General features: G+C 41.5%; 2 protein-coding genes across 3 annotated transcripts in view; one reads left to right on the top strand and one right to left on the bottom strand.

Annotated features, from left to right (window-relative positions):
• LOC137175976 (uncharacterized) overlaps positions 1-21,867 on the top strand; it is a 59,600-nt gene extending 37,733 nt beyond the window's left edge. For both annotated transcript variants that reach the window (XM_067581923.1, XM_067581924.1), the window contains exons 11-15: positions 13,321-13,391; positions 14,398-14,508; positions 14,607-14,704; positions 17,610-17,679; positions 18,655-21,867. In XM_067581923.1, the coding sequence (XP_067438024.1) occupies positions 13,321-13,391; positions 14,398-14,508; positions 14,607-14,704; positions 17,610-17,679; positions 18,655-18,906 (602 nt within the window). In that variant the 3' untranslated portion in view covers positions 18,907-21,867. The remainder of the gene's footprint in view (positions 1-13,320; positions 13,392-14,397; positions 14,509-14,606; positions 14,705-17,609; positions 17,680-18,654) is intronic.
• Positions 21,868-23,277: 1,410 nt separating this feature from the next.
• On the bottom strand, positions 23,278-25,545 carry ascl1a (achaete-scute family bHLH transcription factor 1a). Its single transcript, XM_067581518.1, has 2 exons — positions 24,280-25,545; positions 23,278-24,158 (listed from the first exon to the last, which is right to left on the bottom strand). The coding sequence occupies exon 1, from the start codon at positions 24,893-24,895 to the stop codon at positions 24,293-24,295; it is 603 nt and encodes a 200-aa protein (XP_067437619.1). The 5' UTR covers positions 24,896-25,545; the 3' UTR covers positions 23,278-24,158; positions 24,280-24,292.

Raw genomic sequence — 25,545 nt, forward strand, 5'->3', positions numbered from 1 at the left:
GTTTTAGATTTTTTTAATCAACAAAATAAACACAGGTGAGGTTCATTTCCCCTTTGATAAAATCTGATAATAATAAATAAAAATAAATATTATTGAAAGAAATTATATGTTTCTTGCCTGTAGTGGCTAAAAGTAACAAGCAGTTGTAATTTGATTTCCCGTCACCGTGTGATCCAGTGTGATTAACATCAACTTTGACATTTGTCTTCTGCACCTAATCAGATACTATATATTGATATCAGGAGAGGATCATGTTATTCTTCTGCACATCACATCAGCCCTCTGTTATGTTTATCAAACAAACTTAGATTTAGGTTAACAAAAGCTAAAAAGATTAGTTTCAGGTTAGAGTTAAAGTCTCTCATAACACTAAAAGTACAAAGATGTGCCTTGTGTGTGTGTGTGTGTGTGTGTGTGTGTGTGTGTGTGTGTGTGTGTGTGTGTGTGTGTGTGTGTGTGTGTGCCCGTGTGCATTTTTGTTACCTCACTGGGACCTTTTCCAGTATAAACACCAACCTTGTCAGGACCAGTAGCCCTCATGGGGACCAAAGCCAGGTCCTAATGAGACAATACGTCATCTCTGAGGTCCTGGTTAAGGTTAAGGTTACAGTTTGGGTCCACAATGAATGGAAGTCAATGCAATGTCCTAACAAGGATAGCTGCTCAAACTTGTGTGTGTGTGTGTGTGTGTGTCTGCGGTATTCTTTAGAGAAAGACACTCACTCACTGTGCTCTCTGTTCTTGTGTTTATGGGTGTGGTGTGTTTACAAAGTGTGTTCTGGTACAATTTGTCATATTTTGCTCCTGAATGTTTGCCAGGGTGCTTTTGTTTTGTGGTGTTTGTCCTTGCACACACACACATGTGTGGGTTGTGTGCACAAGCACATTAAAGTGTTTGTGTATTTGTTGTTTGTGTGTGTGTGTGTGTGCATGTGTGTATGTGTGTGTGTGTTGGCCGCCTCTCATCCAAACACTTGTAACTGTGGCCCCTCATTAAGCTCTGAAAGGGTCTAACTGGTCATAATTGTCTCTGTTTTGTCCAACACTGACCACTTGCCAAAGGATTCCCAAAATAGAGAGACCCCCCCCCCCCCCCCCCCCCCCCCCCACTCCACACACCCCCACCTATAACTTCCTGTACTCTGCCACTCATTCATCCATCCATTCAACTCTGTGACCCTCCAGGTTGTCATCAGTCAGCGGTCGCTGCCATGCGGCTCGTGTTTGGAGTCAACATCCGTGCCGCAGACGCGAGTAAGAGCACGGAGGATAATGTATGTACATAAAGCACAAAGAGCAGATGTAATCATGTTCTCAGTACAAGAGACAAGTGGAGCCGAACCTGTCCCCTCCTTGTTGACTCATAATGCCAAGTGTTGAGCACATGAAGTATATGACACTAAACAGATTAAGATTTTTTTGAGTTTTATTTTAAGATTCAGTTCAGATCTTTAAGAGGAAAGAGGAAATTCTTTTTGCAGCATAAAGACACAAAACCATGAAAACATAAACACAATAAAACAAACAATAAGACATTAAAAGTGCTGGTATTTTACATGCATTTTAGACAATAAGGATGTATGTTAAAAGCAAGAAAAATTGTAACAAGAAGAATATAGATCAGAGAAATAAAGCACTGGACCAAGAGGCCGTTTATAATGTATTAGAATTAACAACACTTATTACAGGTGGGATAAATGAAAACTTGAAACCTGTATCTCAAATTCCTTAAAGAAAGAATGGTCTGGATGTAGCTTTCCATGTGGTTTATCTGTTAAAAATGTCCGACAGAGAAAGCTGCTTTTCACCAAAGAGATTTTGCCCACTGCATTAACTTTTCCTAATTGATGCCTTTTAAATTTAGTGCATTTAAATTCCTGTACCAACAGATCAGTGGTGGAGAGAGAGAGAGAGAGAGAGAGAGAGAGAGAGAGAGAGAGAGAGAGAGTATGAGTTAACACTAGTTCACCAGGATGAAACTCTTTTAATCTTTACTTCTCTTTCCTGTTAATAAAAACTATCAAATAATACCACCACGGCATTACATGTTGACAAATACAGACCCAACCTCAATGTGTGCCTCTAATTATTCTTTATTTATCCTTATATACCACATATCCCACACTTCTTCAACCACTGGAAACTCCAAACAGCTTCTACAGAAGAGGCTGGTGTTGATTTTTCCGCTCTGTCCCTGCCTGTTCATCTTTCACTCCTCTAGTATTTTATATTTTTGGATGTTTAATTGTTTTTTAACCACAGTGGTTTGGGTTAAAACTGCACTTTTCTCTACTGCTGGCTGCAAACTTTGTTATTCGATCAAAAATCACTCACTTTTTCATTCCCAAATTGCACTGGAAAAAAATGTGAAAAAAAAAAAAAGGCTCTCATGAGCCAAGTATGGTGGACCAAGGACTGGATGATAATTGTTTACTCTCCCTCTATATCCATATAATTAGATTATTTATCTCATATACAGATATTGTGCTTCATGTTCATTGTCTTGTGGCTAAATCTTACCAAAATCAGTCACAGATATCTGAAATAAAAGGACAGGAAAACATTAAAAATGCATTTGAGTCAATGAAATAAACATTATTTTTTCACACAAGCTGAAATACTTAAATATCTTGAACATGCTGATATTGCAATAATGCTTCAATAATTTCGTCCACCTTTAAGTTGAGCCACAGTCAGTTTCTTTCACATGACAAATGGCTGACAAATACTGAAGGAATACAATGAATTGTACAAAAGGAATTTATTGAAGTTTGCCAATTTGTGCTTACATAATCTGGACTTCACTGTGGCCTTTATTGCAAAATGGCTCCATTAGTTTCTGACCGCGATGAACAACGCGGGCTGAACAGACTGAGGCTGAGTCACGGAGAGCGGCGTGACACCGATGTCAAGTAGCTGTGGTCTCCTTTTGTGTCGCCACAGAGCAGCAGCTAGCACCTGTTAACCAGCGAATCACTGTGTGGTGTGAGGGACTCTGTGGGATGAATGTCAGTGTTGATATGGAACACCTGGCGGCTTCGGGGCGAGCTTCACTTTGACCCCACCCACCACCACCAACACCAGCTTACATTACTGTCCTATACTTGTGGGCGTGAATCAGGGGCCAAATATTGTTTTTCAAGTCAATGAAGGAGCAAAAAGGAAAAAACAAGGCATACCAAATAAACAATCGCTTAAAAAAGACAGATAGAGGGATGAGGGGAGGAAGTAGTGTGAGATGTTTGTGTGTGTGTGTATGCAGGAGGATGTTCCTTGTGGTGCGTTCGGGTACAGTGCCTTTATGTAACCCCTGTTTGCTCAGCCTTTGGTCTGGAATACCTCTATGTATTTACCAGCAGTCCAGAATGACTGGGCAAACAAACAGCTTGCCTATTGATGAGCGGCAGCGTGGAATATGCCCGTTGTATTCAAGAGAGAGAAAAAAGGAAGGGGTAGAGGGAGAGAGAGAGAGAGAGTGCAAAGTAAATCTGTCAAAGAGTCTATTATACAGTGTCCAAACAGAGAGCGCCCTCCACAATGGCCTTATTAATGGCACAATGTCAAGGAGCGGCAGGGCAATAATAGCAGATGATTTGGCTTTGTGAGGTTATCTCTGGAGATCTTGTATTGCAATATAGCAGATGATTTAGACTCTTTGGGGGGCATATCAGTGAGGATCTGTGGCAGGATCTGATTGGGCGTAGGCGTGTGTGTGTGTGTGTGTGTTTGTGTGTGGAAAGCATAAGTTGTGGTTTGTGGTAAAGCTGATGGCGTGCAGCCAGAGACAGGAGTGTGGCCGCTACGTGTGTCTTTGTTTGTTTTCCTACCAGAGATTTAACCTCCGCCTCATCACACACACACACACACACATACACTTCTCAGTCTTTTTTGGAGAAAGTGAGGGGGAGGAGTCGTGTGTTCATGGAGCAACAACAGCGACTGCAGAAGGAGAAGGCTGCCAAATACTGTCACCCTCTTTTACATTGTAGTAAGCACTCAAGAGAAACCAGCACATGTTGCCAAACTCTGCTCTGAAAAGACTATTTTTTACTACACTGCTGCAGCACATTGAATATAGAAGCAAAATGTCTGCTTTTATATTCAATGTGTTGCAGATCTTTGTTTTTATTGTGCCATCCTTCAGTATTTGTAGAATCATGGGCCTACAACAACCAGTCCAACAAGTCCAACAACCTAAACAACAAAATAGGCCCTTTGTTATTGTCTTCCAACACAATCTATTTAACAATTAAAAGAAATGACTGATAGAAGCTGTTCTTCAACCTCAATGGTTTGGTTAAGTTGAGGCAGCTAAAATTATTAGATTATTATCAAGGAAGGATTGTCGTTATATGGAAGAAATTATAGTCATTGTTAAAAGAAATCGATCTTGACTGTTAGTAGGAGATGGGATGTGAACAGCGGTTTTCACAAGTCCACTCACCTCATAGTAATCGAGACCTGACATTAGGATATTCTGTCTAATCACGTCTGGTACTGTAGGGTTGCAGCAGATCTGTTGAATGTCTAATAGTCGAGTTGATAAGAGCAGACTATTCACTATCAGCCCTGATCACAGAAGAAAAATATGTTCTTGATGCGAGATGGAGAGCGTTAACTGTAAAGTGCGAGATAAACGACAGGTATTATTGTTCTTTACAACAGCGTCGGTGCAGCGTTATGCTGCTGCCACTGTTAGTTTGCGTCTTTTCAGGTCAACTTGAATTTGGCTGCTTGAGTTTCTTCAGATCGTTTGTTCCATCACTTAAAATGACTCATGTTTACACTTTCTTGACAAGCAACTTCTTGCGGTCATGAGAGTATTTACTGTCTTCTCTTAGTAGCAATAGTAGATGTGGCAAGACGTCACAAAACATTAGAGCTACACCAATAAATCGTCCAGGCCAATACATCAGCTAATATCAGCTTATTGTAGACATACTGTTATCAGTGTATATGTAACTAGTAACAAGAAATACCAAACTAGGTTTAAGGTCATTTAGAAACAGTATCACCATTACATAGTTTGTCCAGCAGAGAGCACTGACAAGACGACAGTATGTATCTTAATCACAACGAAAAAGAAGAAAACAAATCAAGATTATTTAAGTTATGTGTTTATGCTCCTTCTAGTTCATCATAATTATTATTTGCCAACGCAAGAAGACAGTTGATGACCTGACAGGCGTACAACAGGACAATTTTGGATCAATCAACATGAAAAATTTGACTCATAATTGAAATTAGTGTTTACCAAAACGTTGCTCGGCATATTAAAAACTGCAGCAGGAGAAGAAAGACAACAGTGTAAGAATTTCCTTTACTTGAGTATAGCCATACCACAGTGTAAAAATACAGATCATCAGCCGATATGTTGTTGGATTGGATTTTTAAATTTCAATATCAGCATATCAGAAACACAGTATCACTCAGGCTCTACAAAAGATCTTCAGTAAAAAGTCAGATTGGATGAATCACACGACAGACCACAGTTAACATCCCATTTTAACCATAACCAGGCAGGTGGCAGAGCAGAATATACTCATATAAAGTGTTTTTGTAACAGTCATGTGGGTCGTTTTTGCCTGACAAGCAACCTATCTTGCTTGCTAGATAGCAAATAAAGAGTGATTTTGTGTTATTTCAGTAACTTCATGGTCAAATGAAAAAGTATATCGTGTGAAATTACATGAAAATGTGTGAATGTGCCAGTGAGCATTGTTTCCTGGGAATGTGAAGCTAATATGCAGTTTTACTGTTAACAGGGACTTAATCTTAATCCTTTAATCTTTATAGGCTTAACTCAAACTGTATGACACACATTTCTACTGTATCATAGCATCAAACTAAAGTAGGTAAATGGGAAATTCAGTGAATAATACCCCACTTTACTTACTGACTCGACTGTTTGGTGAAAACAGGTGCTACATTTTACTTTTCATGCTTTTTCACTCATCCGCAAACAGACATAAGTGCACACTTGTGAAGGTTACAACAGCTCAAACCACATTTAGTCACTCTTCATGTGCACATGTGGGTCGTCTGACTGCTTTATCAGTCTGAAAACCTGCACAGCCCCTTCTACTGCACCTCCTGCTGGTCTGCTGCACTGCCCACTGTTTTCCTGCAGCGCTTTTATCAGATAAGATTTCGATCTTCACCTTTGATGTGGAGCTTGTTCAAAACGCCCAACAATGCCTCATTCTATACTATTGTGAAATGATACGCTTGGCCTGGTTTACAGGTCTGCTTTGGCGCTCAGACCTCTCACCTCCTTATCTTGCTGCACCATACTTCATACTTTATGGCTTTGTCTCATCGCACTGAGGCGGTAGATTTACAGGATCATCACATATTTAAGAACTTAAACCCAGAACCTCCCATAAACCTATTTCTCATCCGTTAGAGATCAGTTTAGACTCTGTTTATCTCTCTCTCTGTGTGTGTGTGAATGCTGTTTGCTCTAAATTCGCGCTCTTAATCACATAGTTTAGGGCTGTATATGTGGGGCATGTTGCACTCTGACATTCTCTTGCTATTAAAAAGGGGGTCAGCTCCTCTCCGCTGCTGAATGTGACCTTTGTTAAAGGAATTATGGGACACTTTATACAGTGTAGATGATGAGCAGAGACAAAAGTCTGGGATTAAGCGGGAAAGAGAGCAACAAACAAGTGAATGCGTTAAAAACACAATAGACCCCTGTCTGTGTGTGTGTGTGTTAAAAATTGCATCCAGGCTCTGACATTGTTTCACTGAATTACAGAAGTGTTTTTCCACATCAGTAAACTGCAGTGGTGGAAAGTAACTAAGTACAAAAGTACAATTTTGAGGTACTTGTACTTTACTTGAGTATTTCCATTTGATGCTACTTTATACTTCCACTTCACTACATTTCAGAGGGAAATATTGTACTTTCTACTCCACTGCATTTATTTGACAGCTTTAGTTAGTTTTCAGATGAAGATTTGACACAATTGATAATATAACAAGCTTTTAAAATACAACACATTGTTAAAGATGAAACCAGTGGTTTCCAACCTTTTGGGCTTTTGACGTCTTACAAAAAGCAGTGTGTAGTCGGGGTCACATTTCAGATGTCTATGAGTTGTTAACAGCTCCACCAAATAGTGATTTTTCCCTCTAAACTTCTCACATGCTTTCATTTCAATAAATGTTCAAATGATCCAATATTTCAGTAAAAATCGAAGATTAGAGAAAAAGACCAAAAACTGAAACTTTCACGACCCCTCAGATTTATCTGGTGACCCTTTGGAGGGGCCCGACCCCTAGGTTGAGAACCTGTGGACTAAACTAGCTAATTGTATATAAAGTAGTTGAAACTAGCTCCACCTCCAACAGCTACAACAGTAACATGCTGCTCTAACACTGATGCTTCAGTATTAATAATCTAATGATGTCATATATAATAATATATCAGTCAGAGGGATGAAATGAGTACTTTTACCTTGATACTTAAAGTACATTTTACTGTTAATACTTATGTAATTTTACTTAAAGATATGCTATGCAGGATTTGTCGTTTGGTGTTTGTAAACACACAGCATTCAAAGTTGTCCTCCCCAGTCAAGCGAGCTAGAGAATGAATGAAGAGAGCGAGTGGCGCCGGTGAGTCCCGTGAGTCAGATAAATAAAACGTTATTTTCTGATTGTTTCACGGCGGTTACATTCTAAAGCACAAATAAACACGCCCACGCCTTTGCGCAACCCTGCAGGAAGGTTGGATTTTGTGTGAATGCAGAGCTTCATCCCGTCCGCTGTGGCCTCTCTGCTCTGTGTGTGTGTAGCTCAGCGCCGCCCTCACTCAAGCAGACACACAGACCTGCAGCTCTTTATACACCCATGACACAGAGACAGAGAGCAGAGCGGAGCAGAGGAGCAAGACGCAGACAGCGATGTAACCTGGTCGCTACACCGACCTCACACATGAGTGCTGTTATTGGCTGGAGGCTACACACCCACTGCTCAAAGGTTGATGACTAGAAGCGTCCTGAACACAGCAAAATAATAAGAAAATACAGGCAGAGAGCAGAGTCTCTGCAGATAAATACACCGCCACACACTTCTAGTGGGTCTTACATGATCCACAGGTTTATATTAGTAGAAGTGTTTTTGGTTTCTTACATATAAATATACGTAGTTTACTAAGTCATAACAAATATGATCACTTAAGTATCCTGTTACTTCAGACTCATCCGGATGTTATGATTTTAACAGAGACTGATAATCAAACTCTTTCTTTTAGTTGTGTTAATATTTTCAGAGCGGATAAAGCAGGTAAAGGAGGTGATGTGGTAATATATGTAAAATCATCTCTCTCTGTACATGAGCTTCAATCAAAATTCCTAAATAATCTGAATTAATTTCCTTGAAAATTGATCTGGTGCATAATGATTCAATAATAGTAATTGGTGTCTACAGAAGCTCAAGAAAAATTGGGTGAATTAATTGCACCTTTGATTGATCATGAAGTGATTATCCTCGGTGATCTAAATTTAGAACGGCTTACCTCAGCATCTAATAATCTTAAAGAACTTTTCTATAATTTTAATTCTACAAGCTTATTTTACATCCCAATATTAACAAACAGACCAGACAAAGATCCTGCCTGTGGTGTTTTTGACCTTGATATCAGTGACCATTGACTGAATGTTTGCATTAGAAATGTGAAACAGAGGAAAACTAATTCACACATAGTGATCAGAAGAAACTTCCTACATGACCTTTACTCCAGTCCAATCACTGACACTCTCAAAATCCCTGATCCTGAACTAGCTTTAAGTTAATTTTACCAATGTTTTAACTCAGTTTTAGATGCACCTTAAAAAAAAGACAAGAACAAAATGTAGCTCCCCTCCCTGGTTCACTGCTGAGCTTCCCATCTTCGTCGTCGTCATCGGCTCGCCTTTAGACTGTTGAGGAATAAGCGCAATGCTGCTGTCAGAAAAGCCAAAACTGACTATTATCTGCACTCTTTTACTCACCCAGTAAATAGTGGAAAATAGTCAAATCTACCTCAAACAATTCTAGCACTCCTCTACCTGCCCATGTTGTTAATGGCCTTACTCAGCTAATTTGCACTTCTTAAATGTTAAATGTTTTAACACAAGGCCAATTTTTTAGACGATTTAAATAAGAAACCATTTGATCAATCAAATTAGTAATCAAGACTACGAATCTGACCAGACATTTGATGCCAGCTTTTAGGTACCTGACAGTTTTCGATACTCATTGCTGCAGACACATTTCAGCTGCTACCAAAAAAAAGCACTGAGGTTTGACACCCAGCCCTGCCGGCCACAGAGGGAAGTATAAATCATACACAGATGAGTACCAATAGTTGTCAGACGAGCAGTCAGCAGTGTTTTTCATCTGTCAGCTGCAGACATTGAAAGTGACGTCCAAGTGTGTGTTAAATGAGTTGTGACCCAGGGCTGTTTGCAGCCCGCGGACCGGTGCACGAGCAGTGACTCTGCAAGAGAAAAGGAACAAAACAGAAAAACAAACGCCAGTGAAAGAGTGAACCTCCCTGCTCATCATCATCATGGCCCCATTCTTCCTCTCTCAATTGCTACTGAATCGCCTCGGTCTCATTACAGATTATGGCCTCAACAGAGTGACTCTCCCCTTTCTCTCGCCTTTCACAGTCCCTCTCTTGATTAACATTTTCTGCTAGGCTTCACACCAAAGGCACAACCTGTGCGCTTTAAAGGCAGGGTGGAAAAAAAGCCATCAAGCGCTGGAGTGGAATCAGATAAGGCTATCAGGCAGGAGGCTTTACTGCCTCGGCTTTGTCCCGCTCCTCCACCCGCCTTCGCTTCCTCCCTCAATCTCTCACTCCACTGCACCTTTTGTGCAGCTGATTCCCTGACGGAGTGCTCCCCTCAGCCAGGGAGCCCCCGACCTCCTCCAGCAACACTGCACTGCAGGCCAGCAGCAGCAGAGAGAGCAGCAGTGCACAAAGTCAGGGCTGATGTTGAGGGTGAACTCACTTAAACTCTGTTTCATTCACAGAACAGCATTTACTCTGTGGTTTATCGTAAGGACTTAATATAACTGTGAATATTATAGGAAGTGCCATAAAATGTATCTTAGTTTTATTATATATTTTCATCAAAACAAATGATTTCACCTCTTTTTCAGGTGGATTTTCACAACCACCGAGCAGAGGCTATGGTTTAGCCCCCAGTCACATTTGTGCTAAACCCTACAACACTGTCTGTTTGTCTCTGGTGAAAATAGAAAAAGTGAATAAATTTAGAATAACACTGAGAAACCATTAGCATCAGGAATAGCATTACTGGTACTGAACACAGTGGCCATCTGCAAAAATACACATGAAATTGGGCCTGAAAATTTGAACCAGATTGATCCACACATTTATCACACTTTTTTTTTCTTTTCATTACTTTATGTTAAGGTTTCAATTTGTTGTCGGAGTGGTATTGACCAGTCACGTGTGAGCGGGCTTTGGTTGCATGCAGCTAAATAGACCATGTGGAGAGCAAAAGAGGCAGAATGCATTGGCTGAAATGCAATCTCAAAACCCGACAATTTGGCTTTTTAAAAGCTTTTTTAAAAATGTATCTGCACTCATATGCATATATCTGTTTACAGAGATTAGCTGAAATATCGTCTAGACCGTCTCAAGTTGCTAAACGGACTGTAGAGCGGCGCATGAAAGAGGAAGTCTTGGCCCAGAAATCCATTATCTGTTATCTGGATATCCGCTGGCTACACTGGAAGCCCCAAAATATTGGCTGTTGCCCACAGAGGCTAAATTGTCATCAGAGAGATAGCCGATGGGTTCGGAGATTGCATATATATAGTAGAAATATGTATATTTGAAACTTTTTAACTAACTTTTGTAACTTAAGTATGAACAAAACACAACATATGCTTGCTTAACTTGTAGTTCTGGTACCTGGAAGCAGCATATTGTTATTTTGTCGCAGGATAAGCAGTAGTTAGTGGATGAATAGATGATGAATGGATGGAAATGTGTGAACAAACAGAACAGCATGATGACTAAGTTACATGATGCAGCTCCATGAAGCTCCTGATCATGTCCCAGTGGCCTCCCACTGCTCTCCTTGTGTTTAACTCATCAAAAATATTCCTCCGGTTATCTATTTATTGCAAAGCAAGATGGTTTGTGCTCTGTCTAGTTCATCATAATCACTCATTTTGCTGAGAGGCAGACAATCAAGGGGGAACAATTTGGAAAATCAATTCTTATAACTGAAATCAGGTTTCACCAAAAAGTGGCTTGGCATATTAAAAACTGTAGCAGGAGGGGAAAGAAGTATTGAATTTCTTAAAAGTAACAATTTAATACTGTAAAAATGATCCAGTGAAAGTAAAAGAGAATAAAAATACAGATGTGTTGGCAAAATAAAGAAGTATCACAAGTTGGAAGTACTTATTATGCAAAATGGACCATTTTAGAGCGTTTTACATTGGCGATGCTTTACATCTAAGCAACATTTTAAAGTTTTAGTTCATCCATGTGGTGCTCCATCAAACTAGTGGTTGTTGGCACGAAGTCACAAAGCATTTTCCTTGTTTATCATAAAGTTATGTGATATGTTATCATGAATTTATCATGTAAAATCACATGGTTTGGCTTTAAAATGAGTCAAATGTAGAGTAGTAAATGAAATGTAGTGAAGTAGATGTACAGAATGTGCAAGAAAAGTACAAGTACCTCCAAATTGTACAGATAAAGTGCAGTACTTGAGTAAATGTATTTAGTTTCTTTCCACCTCTGAGGAAAGATGACCCACCTGCATGGTTCTGGTCAGTCAGTATAGAGTAAAATAAACCAGCATGGGTCATTTTTAAATATTTATCATATTTGTGTTGCTGGACTCTCTGTTCCAGATGGCCAGTGAACCTTGGCCAGCCTCGCTCTAAAAGAGAGAAAGTGGATCCATTCACTCTGTCGCACAAGCTGCCATCTCACTTTAGCAGATTGATCAGTGCACTGATCCAGCCACTGTGTGAATGCATGTGTGTGTGTGTATGTGTCTTTTGAAGAGAGAGGACTTTTAAATCCCATGCAGGCTGAGCAGCGGCTGCATGTGTGCCTCTAGATCCCGGCGCTGCAGCCTTCTTCTCATCACAGATATTTGCAAACAGATGCGCGAAGCCGACCCTGCAGGTTTTTTGATCAATCAAGCTTTAACAAGTCAAGTTGACTACATGCGAATGTAACATTTTGCATGTGAAAGAACAAGGCCACGGAAGGCCTGGTTTTGATTAGGCCTAAGCTGATAAATGGCAGATTCAAACAGCCCCCTGCTATTGCGGAGAAACCCCAGAGGTCCAGGGGTTTAAGTCCAGACTGATATCAACTCTGTTGCTTCTCTTTCTTCTCCAAACCAATGAATAGATCCATTATTCAGTAGACTCATTCTCATCTCCTAAATTGAAGTGGCAGCAGCTTAAAAGCCCCCATTTTCTACCCCCTTTTTTTTCCCCCAAGTCTCTCTCACTCCCAAATTTAGCTACTGAAATATTCATGGGTGTGGTTAGCCTCAGTTTGTGCCTTTCATGTAATCATCATTTTTATATTTGAGACTTTTGCATTGATGATCACAAGTTGAAGAAACAAGCTACTGTTTTTATCATCAACACGAGTAAAACTTTGAGGCTTTTGACAAGTGTGTTTGAGGATTATGAGTCACTTATTTCAAGGTCTTGTACATAATCAATGCAAAAGTCTAGTTTAGGAAAGGTGTTGTTAGATGTCAGGTTGATTTTTTTATCATTTTGACCAATCCGAGTGTATTTCCAGTCACTGTTCACAGTCCATTCATGCTGTTTTCATTTGCCACAAAATATTCACTGACAGTAAATCTTTGTCTCGAAAAAAGCAGAATAATGTGGTTTATTTCAAGGCCTTGACCACTATACTTCTCCGACATCTATTCATCTCGCTTTCTGTCTTCATAAAAAGGCACAGCAGCTAAGTGCCACTCTCACCACCACCCCCACCCCCTCCACCCCCAGATCACAGCCAATTGGACGCCCTGTGAACCGCTCACCCTGTATTGTCCCCTCTCCCTGACCCCAGTGCTACCAGAGGGGAGAAATATTGCTCTAATCCACTCTACACACACACGCACAGCAGCCTGAGATTGTTGCTCGAGCTAGAAATCACTGTTTTATGTGGTGTAACATTTGATACATGGAAGAAACACGTTGTCAAAGGGTTGTTTGTGTGCCGTCAGAAAGTATATAGTGCATATATGGATTCTGCAAACTCTGAACGTTTGTCTTTTTCTCTTCTCTTTGCAGTCGACTTCTTGGCAAAGTATTGCATTTTCAGTCAGGAGAAGCTGGCTGAGTACAAAAGAGCTTTTGAAGCAGTAAGTGAAAAGGGATTTTGAACCTTTATACTGTATGTTCCCTGTGCTTTGGATGTTCACTCTCACTCACTCTAATATGTTGCACTCCCTATAAAAATAATGACTACAGGGTGATTATCATCATCAGTGATTCATCATTTGGTCTACAAATTGTCAGAAAGTATTAAAGGGGGCATGTCAAGGTTTTTGTGATTTTCTGTTATATATATGCTGTTATGATGTTGGATGTTAAACATGGTCAAAGTTGCAAACCTTGAGGTTAACGTATGCAAAAATGCTCCCTGCAAGTCATAAGCCAGGACTTCAGCCGACCCTGAATGCTTTGTTTGCAAAGTTACCTCTACTTCCTCCTCGTGATGACATCAGATCGGTCGCGTATGCCCACATATGGCCGTCTGTTCTGTAGCCTTTGTTGCTAAGTTTGTTGCTAAGACTGTTCATGTTGTTTGGGCTCGAACATGTACGGATGTACTTGAGAAGTTTCTATTTTGAGTAAAGAACAAAGAAAAGAAGTGAAATCCTATACTGCTATTGTTTATTTACGTAGCCTCCGGAGCTTCCTGAAGCTGACCAATCAGAACAGAGTGGGGTCTTAAAGAGACAGGAGCTAAAATGACCTGTTTCAGACAGAGGCTGAACTGAGGGGCTGCATAAAGGGCCAGTATAAGATAAATAAGGAGTTTCTTTTAACTGTAAATCATGCAGTGATGTTCCAGTAGAGGCCCAGAATATAGATGTATACCTGGAAATGTGCATGATACTGTATGTCCCCTTTAAAGGAAAGTCCATCATAATTTCTAAGAACTGTTGCCGCAATTAAATGACTTGTTTTGTCCAACCAGTAAACCAAAACCCAAAGTTATTCAATTAACAATCATAGACTAAGCAAATATTAAACCAGCAAATATTAACATTTATTCACATTTTGCTTCAGAAATAATTAAATAACTGGATTCATTGATTCATCGTTTCAGCTCTAGATGATGATGATGGTCTTTATTTGCAGGAGGACAGTGATGGCGATGGCTACATCTCCTGCCTTCAGGTTCTACTTGCTATTAAAAACATCATCCCACCTGAGCTGCTGTCTGACGAAGAAGAGATTTACGTCTACAGGGTTTGCCTTTGCTTTATATATATACACATGCATATACTCATTCAAACACACACACACACTGTTACATTAAAAGGTTTGATTGTCGAATCTTTTGTCAGATCCTGGAGATGGTGGACTTCAGGGTGAGAGATGGGCTCGTGGACTTGAGGCTCTTTGCTGTGATTGCTAGCCTGGCACAGAAAATAGCCACCATGGAGTAAGTGACCGACAACAGACACACTCCGCACTTCTCAATGAAGCCGGAAGAGGAGTCACTGACCTGCCATAAATAAGAATAAGAGTGTATACGCAAGTCTGTTCCAGCGATTTTGTCGACGTGTGTGGGGTTCTCTTTGATCTTCTTCTCGTCACACTTTATATGATGTTTGAGGGTAGAACACCATAAGAAATCTCTCCTATGAAGCCATTTCTGTCCATTATTGCCTCTTAAAACCTAATTTTTCAGTGCAATAAGAATATTTCAACCCAATAGAAATCTAGAGATAACTGTCTTTATCTTCAAACATAAATGAATAAAGCAGGTTTCTGCACTAAAATCATGACTTGCTTTTAGAAAATAGTGGATATTAATGCTTAAAGGACTCAAATATTATACAAAACGGACTTTGTAAGAACAAGGTTTTTGCAGTGAAGATCCTGGACCTTGAGATTGGCATTTTTCACTGTTTTCTGACATTTTATAGATTTTTTTTATGGAGCTAAAACATGGCTTGAACCCTGTGCAGACAGAAAACCATCACTCTGATTCAATTGGCCTCAGCGTCCTTGTGTCACTACATTATGCCCCATATGCTGCAGATTCCCACACACAGCGCTTTTTTTTTTTTTTGCTCCTGCCCTGGGGTTTATAGCTTCCTACAGACAGGAGTGTGTGGAGCCAAGCCTACTCCGGAGGTCCCTGAGGGTCAAGGCCTGCTCCCAAAGCCCTCACCCCAGAGTGAGAGCTCCCTCTCAGCGAGGACAGGGCCAGGGTCATGGGTCCTCTGATTTACGGCCAGCCCTTTGTGTTCTGTATTAGAGGAGGCCTGTAGACTGACTGACTCACTGGCACAGAAAGACCAGGGTGTCTGCTCTGTATAGAGGCAATTATAGTAATGATAATGAATGTCCATATTAAACCTCTTTTCACAAAACTCCTTCTTGCAATTTAAATACGAAGAGAGAAGATCAGCATTCATAATACCACCACCTAAACAAGGGGAAAACAATAGCATCCTTCTGTCATCTCATCCCAACTGAACTAAATTGATCCTCTTACCTGTTTCAGTTAATCCTGTTGTCTCTAATCCTAGCTTAGAAATGAGCTGCAACAGTAGTTACACAATCAGCCTTTCTGATCATGTAAGGCTTTGAAATCTGAGAAGGTGTATCCCACATTTATATATATATATATATATATCTTTTTCTTCCAGTTTTACTTCACACTAATTGCACCCTTCCCCCCGCTCACACTCCTCTCTCTTCTTTTCAACTTTAACTGTCCGTCCCCGTCATCTCTCTCATCTCCCCCGACTCTCTTGTTGCCTCCCTCTCACCCTCTGTGCCATGCTGTTTTGGCCCTTGACTCAGCCCATCTGTCCCTGTGTAGCATTGTGCTCCCTGACAAGTCCACCTCACACAGCGCCGCATTCCCTCAGGGCAAGTCACATGATCTGCCAAGAAGCACATTGCCACACAGGATTCCCAAACAGCATCAGTGGAGCCGCACCGGTCGTGCTCATCACCACTGTGGTCCCTCTGGGTTTGTGAGCATGCATGCGTGCGCTGAGAGTTACAGTAAGTCTCCTCGTTCCTGGAAATACACCAGACTAAATGAGTCAGTGAGCGAAGGAGCGCTAATTCAGTATGTCAGGGAAAACATGAAATAGCACAACCTAGACTCATTCCCCGCCACATTAACTGTCAAACAATACATGTGCCTCCTCCTCCAGAGAGTTTCCCTTTATAGCACAGCGTCACTGCAGCCCGCTCTAAAATATCCCAAAACAACTCTCAATTCTGTCAAATCAAACTAGGTCAGAATATGTTTGCAACCCAGCACCCCCCGCGCACCTCCCCAACGAGGAGACCGCCAAATTTTTTGGCATTACGTAAGCGAGAAGGCTGCTGTGTTGGCCTCAGCGGGGTGCCAGAGGAGGGCCGACAAAAGAAAATGGGTTAGGCTGCTATTATCCTCCCTGCAGTCCATCACCGGTCCCCTAGCCCCTAGTTTACGCTAGCCATTATCACGCCAGTGTCCTTAGCACACCAGCATTTGGACTCTTTTACTGCAAACCAAGTGCAATTAATGATCATTAGCTGCCCTGTCTCGCTTCATCCCCATCAAGCCCCTGCCTGCACCATGGTTGGAGGACAAGGGCCAATCACGGCACAGGGAGCACTCAGGCGTGCATTGCACTCGATGGCCTAGCGCTTGGCCATTCTTCGCTCTAACAGGCCATTGAGCGCATGATGAGGAGGGGCTCATTAACACCGGGCGCTCATTAGAGAAGGGACGACCGTCGCTGTGCCACACGCTGGACAGGAGAGGTCTGTCCCAACACAATCGGTTGTGTCTCCCTCTAATTATCCGAGTGGACCTAGATTTTATCGGTCTGCGAGTGGTCACATTGCACCAGAGTGTGCCCCGGTCGCTTATTCCCCTCCTCAAACCTCCACACGAACCCCGCTCACCCTGCTCCAGCTCCCCCCACCCCCACCCCCCCTACACCCACCGTCCCAAAACCACAGCAGTTTTATCCGTTACTGTGGCGGGATGTCCCCGTGTGCCCACGCATTGTTTGGCAGCTAGGCCACTGTGAGCAACCACAATGGGCTCAGAACACTTTACCATCACGTCTCTCCAAACACAACATCGCATGGGACGAACCCGCCAAAAATCACCCGCCATGGCAACCAGACTGACCTTAGGCTGTCATCTGAGGCCGACCTCTGGATCATCTTATTTTGGACACATTTTACATTGATATGACAAATAAACTGTTTTTTGATTGTGTGTCACAAAATGCTTTTTAAAAAAACTTCTTATATGCTCTTTGTATAGACAACTTTTAATAGTTAATGGTATTATTTTGATGGTTGTTTTGTTTTTTTTCTTACAGTGATTTTATGAGATCACTTATCAACAACATGGACTTCCGTTCTCTTGAAGTGAGGCTCTTTAAAGCGAAGGTAAAGTCATGGTTTGGCTTGTATTTGTTGTCAATGTTTCTGGCGTGCTGATGTGCAGGGAAGACCTCGCCACCACATTTTCATACTCTCAGATTTGTTTGCACAAGGTACACTTGATTACCTCCATGCAACATCAGATTAACTCCCACATTAGCCACATTCACGCCACAAACACCACCTCCGTCTCTCTTTCATGGCTCTGCGGGTATAATTATAATGAAATAAATACTGGTAAACACTTTGAAGAGCAATTCCAAAGCATGCTTTGTAAAGCTAGCTTTTTTTTTTATGAAAGCCACTCAGCCCTCATGCATAGAAATGAGGGAAGCAAGCCAGAGAGAGAAAGAGAGGGGTGCTTTTCCCTTTTCATAGATTAGCACAGCCTTAATCTCATTAAAGTGCCCAGCAGTGAACATGCCGTCCACTCCGCCCAGCCCTGTAATCAGCCTGAGACACACGGCTCATCTCAGATGGACCGGGACTAGCCTAGCAGCTGGCCGCTCACAAGCCGGCCCGGCCCTCATTCATACAAGGAAGTAGTGAGCAACTGAAAGGCAGAAGGAACATGAAAGCCTGTGGTCATGGGTGTGGAAACTGAGCCCTTGGCCAGGTAGGGGAGGCTTTGTAATTATAGAGCTGTTAGGGATAGGGTTGTTAACTGGAGAGGTTGGAGGGGGAAATGGGCTAATTGCCAGAAGGATTATTCCCCCCACCACCACCACCTCCCACACCCCTCCTCCAAAACCCACAGCAATTATTACCTAGACTGCATTAACTGTGCAAACAGGTGCACTCAAACAAGACTAGAAACAGGCTGAGGTAATCTGAGGCTACCCCGAAGAGCACACACACACAATAACACACTCACACGTGCACCCACACATTCACAACTCTGCAGACAACAAGTCCAGAGCCAGTTTTCCTTGTTTCAAACCTTATTTATGTGTATAATTATTATTATTATGACTCCTGCAGCAACTATTCCTGTTCCTCCTGGAGGAGCAGAGAGGGGAGGTCGGCACTCAGCAGGGCTTCATCAGTGCCGAGCAGCTGCTTTTGGAGCTGAAGGCCGGGGGAATCCATCTGGAGCAGGAGGCGGCCATCAGACTGGAGCTCCAGCACATTCCCCCCCTCGACCTGCTGGATTTCCTGGCCTACCTGCCCCTCTTCATGCTCATTCACAAGTCGGTCATCTCCAACCCTCTAGATGACTCCAGCAACCTCTGACCTCAGCCACCGCACTGAACTGAACTGCCATTATCAGAGATGAAGTCTTGTGTACAAAGGTAATACCTGACTAACAGAGAAGGTTTGAATCAAAGATACTGAAATCATTTCCACCTTAAAAGGGAAGTCATTATCCCATCATGATCTTTAATGATCAGAATATCAAGCAAGCTGATTCTGGAGAAGTCATAATTGAAAGTGAAACAAAGCTGTACATCGACACCAGAGACCAATCTGTGGAAGGAAAAGATGATGTGAAGCATTCAGTTATAACTATTGTTCCAAAGCAAAAGAAATCAGTCTCTTGCATCTCAAACGCAAGAAGCTTTTGAAGTAAATTGCACTTTGTTATTTTACATGCTTTTAATAAAAGACATGAATAAAACGATCGGAGGCAAGCTCTATTAGAAATTTAAAATGACTTTAACAAAGGTGGAGCAACAGTTGTAATGAACTTTTCCTATTATGACAGAAGTTAATCTGCACCCTAATGATACTACCCTCTATAAAAAATTAAGATCAGATTCAGCAAGTGTCTTTGCAATGGACATATTTCATATAGTGTTGAAATTGCTAAAAAGAACCTGATTTCATGAAGGTAGATCATCTTATCACCACTGACATAATATACACAGACTAAAACACATAACAATGCTGTTAATTCTCTGTCTTTGTCAACTTCTTCTTAAAACCTCAAGTTATGTCTCTTCCTTTGCTTTTGAAGAATACTTCTGATTTGATTAAAATCTTAAAATCTATTGAAATACTTGGTAATGAACCTTCAACACTGAGTCACTTTACATCAACATAACATGTGCAGAATTGACTTTTTTTCTACAGGATTTGCATTCTAATACATCACCAAGTGTTGATTGTAAAATTGGTCTCAACAAAGATTTATTTCATGCATTAAGATGGCGTCTACCTGCAGATAAAAGTGACTATTTTGCCAACGTATTTGTGCGCCTCTTTGAACAACAGTGCATATAGAACGCTTTACCTTCCCTCCACACATTGGTAATAGTTTGATCATTAAAGATCATGATAGATTAATGACAGATGTGTATAGAAAACCCTACAAGGAGAGGCAATATTAAGTTGATGGGGAGTTTTTTTTTGTTGCTGTTGAGCACATGGACCATTTGACAGAGCTGTGAAGTGCTGTCTATGGTCCTGAACTGCCCTGAACTCTTCCACTACAACAACTGCTCACTGAGCAACACTGCAAACCCACCACACAACTATTGTATCAGTGAGCACTGGATGAAAACTCTCAACCTTCTTTACAAAATTGATCTGACACACTGCTCTGGGGGTGGAGAGGGGGGGGCTGGTTGGCGGGGTTCATGTAAATTTGCTGATGCAACAACTGCTTATAGTCCAGAAGTAAAAAAAAAAAATATTTGAGCAAACATAGCCACAGAGATAGACTGTTGTCCAGTTCTATCCGACTTAATCAACACTGACGAATGATGTTCAATAAGATATTCAACTAATATAGTTCGAGCCATTGTTTTGCCTCAGCTTTGCCAATTAGATATGGCCGTGCTCTCCTGCGGTGTGTGCACGCTTGACAGACCGCCACGGAGGAAAACATAATGGGCTCTGACAGGCAGCAAACCAGGACTGTTAGATCAGGGACGTTCTGTAAGCAGCATATGCCATCATTTACAGCCCAGAACGAAAAGAAAAAAATGTTATGTAAAGTTTCTTTTAAAATTACAGCATTATGCAATTCTACTATTGAATTAAAAACTATTAGAAACAGACTTAAACCTTGCTTTGATGTTAAATAAAATGTCCCTCTTACATGTCGTTCCCTGTTTTTCACCTTCTCCTCTCTCAGCTGCAGTGCCCTCCTTACTGTGACCTTTTTAAGACTGTTACCACCATGTGGTTAAAACAGACTGAGAACCTTAACAAGGTAATTCTCTTGCTAAGCTGTTGGGAAATTATCTCTACCTGTGCATCCTGTGCCAGATGGTTTTATCACTGTTTTAAAATAACAACAGCAGCTCTGAGAATATATTCGTCTCTAATGTCTTGAACGTTATCCCAAGAGTTCTCTGTGGAGTCTTAAGAGCAAAAAAAAAGTGCTCTCTGGCCTCTGCAACCAAAGAGATAAAAAAATGTAACCCTAAATAGCTGTTTGCAAATAAGAAGAAACCCCAACTGAAATGTCTCAACAATCTATCATCAGCGTCTGTTCAGACAGTGATTTCCTGTTCAAAGTGTGTCGACTATGTAAGAATCTTGTACTCAGTTCGACAAAAGAACTAAATGTTTTCTGCAGGTTGCAGTAAATGCATCTTGAAGCGAAAACAACATTACCTCGTGTTGTCTGTACTGTGGAGGTTGAAAGTATGTTTGGTTACATTGTTCTTTCTTATGTGTATTTCAATGTGTCTATTATATTTTTGATTTGTAGACTCTTATTCTATATGAGATGTTTGTTTTGCATTGTTTTTGTCTAAATGAACCAGATAAATAAAATATGCAGGGTGTCACGTTAAAAGACCAATCAGTAATTTTCTTTCATATATATTTAAGATACTGTATAACTGAAGAATTTGCTATCAAATTAGACTATTTATAGTTCTAGAAAAGCAACATTTTTTGTCAGTTTATCATATTTGAAAGTGTAGGCCAACTTCAATGCTGTTTTACATATATTCATATTGTGAATAAAACTTTAATTCCTCCAGAAAACACTGAAAATTAGATTTGTGAATGAAAAAGCCTGTCAATCAGTTTGGGAGTGATAGCAGGTTTCAATCCTGTATTTTGGAGGTGGAACATCCCTTATGTTTATATCTGGATGGAGGGTTGTGTCTTTAATAAATGGGTTGACTTTGTTTTATTTCCTAAGCATACTGATCTGCACATAAGCAGAGAATAATGATAAAAATAAAACTCTTAGTTAAATAGTAATTCTTACTAGTGCGCATGTCTTTACTATTGTTTATCTTCCAGTGAGTAATGATGGTGTTGCAGCTCTGTTCATGTTTAATGGGACCCTCAAGCCCCCGCTCAGGGCCCCCTGGTGGTCCGTGAACCCTCCCTTTGAGTATAACTGATGTCACGCACGCGCATCTTACACAATGAACCCTGAACACACCACAAGCTTTACAATTTGTTTCTCTCTGTAAATCTTTTTTTTTAATTCTAAGAATCTGAGTCAAATATTTTTATTTTATAAATTTGATTTGATTCCTCGGAGTTACAATAATTGCAAGAAGAAAAAAAAAAGAATTTGAGAACAAAACGAGCCAAACGGTCTCATCTTCAGCCACACACGAACTGGATTTTTTTTTTTTTTTTCCTCCCAGGTGGTGATTGTTGTGTGTTCAGCGGCATGCTGCTGTCAGGAGGCACACGCCATCAGCCAATTCAGCTCTGTGTCTCCACTCGACCACCATACAAACCCCACTCACTCATTAAACCAGACACGCGTCCGGCTGCACCCTCCGCCCTACCTGTCAAACTTAGTTTTGCAGAAACACAAGCCCCGCTTCAAAAATCTATTGGTGATGTGACCTTTCCCTCCAACTGCTCATTTAAAAGAGACTCTTGGTGAACATAAAGACTTTTCATCATAAGAAATGTTATCATTATTTATTCTTTCAAAGTGCAAATCTCGTGCTTTTTATAACTTTGAGCCTGTTTGTCCGTTTGGACATAACAGATAGTAATTCCATGTATACCCGGTTTGCTTTTTATGCACCCATTCACTCTTAGTTCAGAGTGAGAGGATGAGGCGTTTTAACTTGACAGAAATTTCTAATTAATCATAATTTCTGCTGCTGTTTTTTTTCATTTAAGATCGTTTTCTTAAGAGAGAGAGAAACACTTATTTGCGTGTTCCTTTGCTTATGTAGTACCAGATTATAATTTTATAACCTCTTACGGGGAGGTAGAACTAAACAGAGAAGGCTTAAATTTCACGCACTGGTGCCACCAGACTTACTTTTTGCGCTTGCGCAAAAACGGTCTTTTCTTGAGTAGATACTGTGCAGTATTACAAAAGAGAGAAGACTGAGTTGGACATTGGGGCTTAGCAGAGTGACCGGTCACTGCAGGCTGTAAGGAGTCACTGTGTCTTGAATTTCGAAAGACGAGTAAGAAAATATATCGTGCGTAAAATGTGCGTAATTGTGCGTAAAAGTCAGTTTTCGCTGTTCATGATCAAATTATGGCATTTTTTAAAATCCCCATAGTGCAGTGTGTATCTCATCATATAGCTTCATCATTCCCCCTCCCTTTCCCTTTCCCTTTCCCTCAGCTTCTTACTGACCACATTTTGAAAGCTGTAACCAAAAGTGTCTCTCCCTCCTTTCATTACACCCCCCAAAAAATAAGACATGAAAATAATTCAGTAGCAAATCATTTTATTCTTGGACTAGAGTGTAGAAAATATGGTTATAAGACTTCTTTTTCCAACATCTGTTTATGTGAAGACAATATAGAGCTGGCAGTATAAAGAGACAATGCATGGCCATTGCGCTCTGTTTGGACAATAGCTGCATAACTTTTGATCATTGTGAACTTCATGACATAATGCAATAACATGGTTTTGCTATTAAATAAGACACATTGGTGCTAGAATAAAACGTCGGAGTGTCAAACTCCTTCTGGAAACCTCATGAACAGAAGAGCCAGAGAATAATAGACTACACGTCTACATAGGCAGGAGGTATAGAAGCAACTTCGCAATATATAGACAAAATATATACAAAAGGATGTGTACAAAACATCTATAAATCTCTTACATACAAAAATATTTTAATATATTTCAAAAAAAGCGTTTGATATAGAATTTCATAGAATAAATCCGCGACTTGGAAGCATTTTCTGAATTAAACGTCTGAGAGGTTTACCAAAGGGTTGGTGTTCTGTGATTGGATTTAGCATAGTTGAAGAGCAACGTATTAAATAATGTTTTTAATGTGCTGCTGAGGAGCATGAGTTCACTTTAGGGTTTTTTTTGTTTATCATGGGCAAATGCACAGAAGCTTGGATTCCCACGCTGTCAGGAGACCCGTCTTCCTGTAATCCTTTGGCGCTGATCTCGGGCCTGATTTTCCCAAGTTTTCAGGACGTTAAGGCCGTTTCTGTCTGTCTGTCTGTCTGTCTGTCTGGGAGGACCGGGCTTTAAGGACGCGTAGTCAGTGCATCTTGTTCTTGAGGACACCTTGCCTCCTCCGGGACCATCCCAAGCGCACGACAACAGTAAATTGAGTTGATCCATATTTCTGCGAGAAGAAGAAGAAGAAGAAGAATAGGAGGGTTAATCACTGTTCAAAATGTTTATCACGAATGTTTTTAAGTCAAAGTGTCTGATGGTGACTTGGACATCTTTAAGTCTGTTCTTACCTTATATAGATGCTCAGAACCAGTTGGTGAAGTCTAGCAGTTCCTGCTCCTCTGGACTGAGGGGGTCGTAGGAACCCTCGTCGGAGGAGTAGGACGACACCGGTGAACCTGCCATGGAGTTCATGTCAGCGGAGTATCCCTGCGACATGGTGGGCGACAAGACGCCTGACTGAAACGCCGCGCTCACCGCGTCATGCTCGTCTAGTAGCTGCTGTAGGGCGCGGATGTACTCCACGGCTGAGCGCAGCGTCTCCACTTTGCTCATCTTCTTGTTGGCGGCGCCGTTGGGGACGTGCTCCCGGAGGGTGGCGAAGCCGTTGTTGACCAGTTTCACCCGGTTGCGCTCTCTCTCATTCCTCCGGGCTACTGCGTGCGGCTGCTGCTGAGGCAGAGTGTAGCCAAAACCCGCGAAATTCAGCCTCCGCTTGCACCGCAGCAGCTCCGGCGATGAAGAGCGTTGCCTCTTGGGCTGCTTGGACACAGACTTCCCGCTGCCTTGGCTGCTGCCGCTCGGGCTCAACTGGATGCTTTGCGCCGCTGCGGTGGAAAAGAAACAAGCGGGCGGCATCAGCTGCTGCTGGCTGATGTTAATTTCCATCTTGGCTGTGTGGTCCATTCACAGTAAAAAAAAAAACACAAACTTTAAAAGAATCGCAAAGTCTTGAGGCGGTGCGTCCCGCTCGTGCCGTTCACGTGGTGTGGCCGCTTGACGCGCACTTGTTTCAGTGGGGGCAGTCCGCTGGGCTGCTGCCTCGCGCGCTCCTCAAAGCTGCACTGAGTCCTCGAGGAAAGACGCCACTGCTTTTCAATACGTTTGGATGGGGGGATGGCCACGCCCTCCGGTCGCGTGGATTCACCTAGGGCTCCTGCCCCGGTGCCGGTGCGTTGCGCGCGCCGGACGCGTGCCACTTGAAGCACTAAACAAACAGTCAGCGGTGAGGGTTTTTTTTCTTTCTTTCTATCTATCACGGGTGTCAGTTAGGTGTGCGGCACAGCACAGAGGAAAGTTTCCAACACGGAGGACAAGATGTGAACAACAATGTCAGCGCGTGTCATGAACAGTAAACTTGAGTGTTTTATGCCAAACCAGACTGTTCATTTTTTTAAAGAGCGCCACTTTTATCAAAGTGTCCGTCATTAAGCCTATACAGATAAGATAAATATAACTGAGAAAGATTTATGAGGGCATTTAGAGATCTCGCAGGGAATATATTATCACTTTGGCCAAATCATCTCAACATTGTCCTGTAAAAATCGACGTATATG

This window comes from Thunnus thynnus, chromosome 23, assembly GCF_963924715.1.
Source record: "Thunnus thynnus chromosome 23, fThuThy2.1, whole genome shotgun sequence".
Taxonomy (NCBI): domain Eukaryota; kingdom Metazoa; phylum Chordata; class Actinopteri; order Scombriformes; family Scombridae; genus Thunnus; species Thunnus thynnus.

Bases quoted from the DNA above. Each gene is read 5' to 3' on its own strand.
- ascl1a (XM_067581518.1), bottom strand. From the start codon at position 24,895: ATGGACCACACAGCCAAGATGGAAATTAACATCAGCCAGCAGCAGCTG.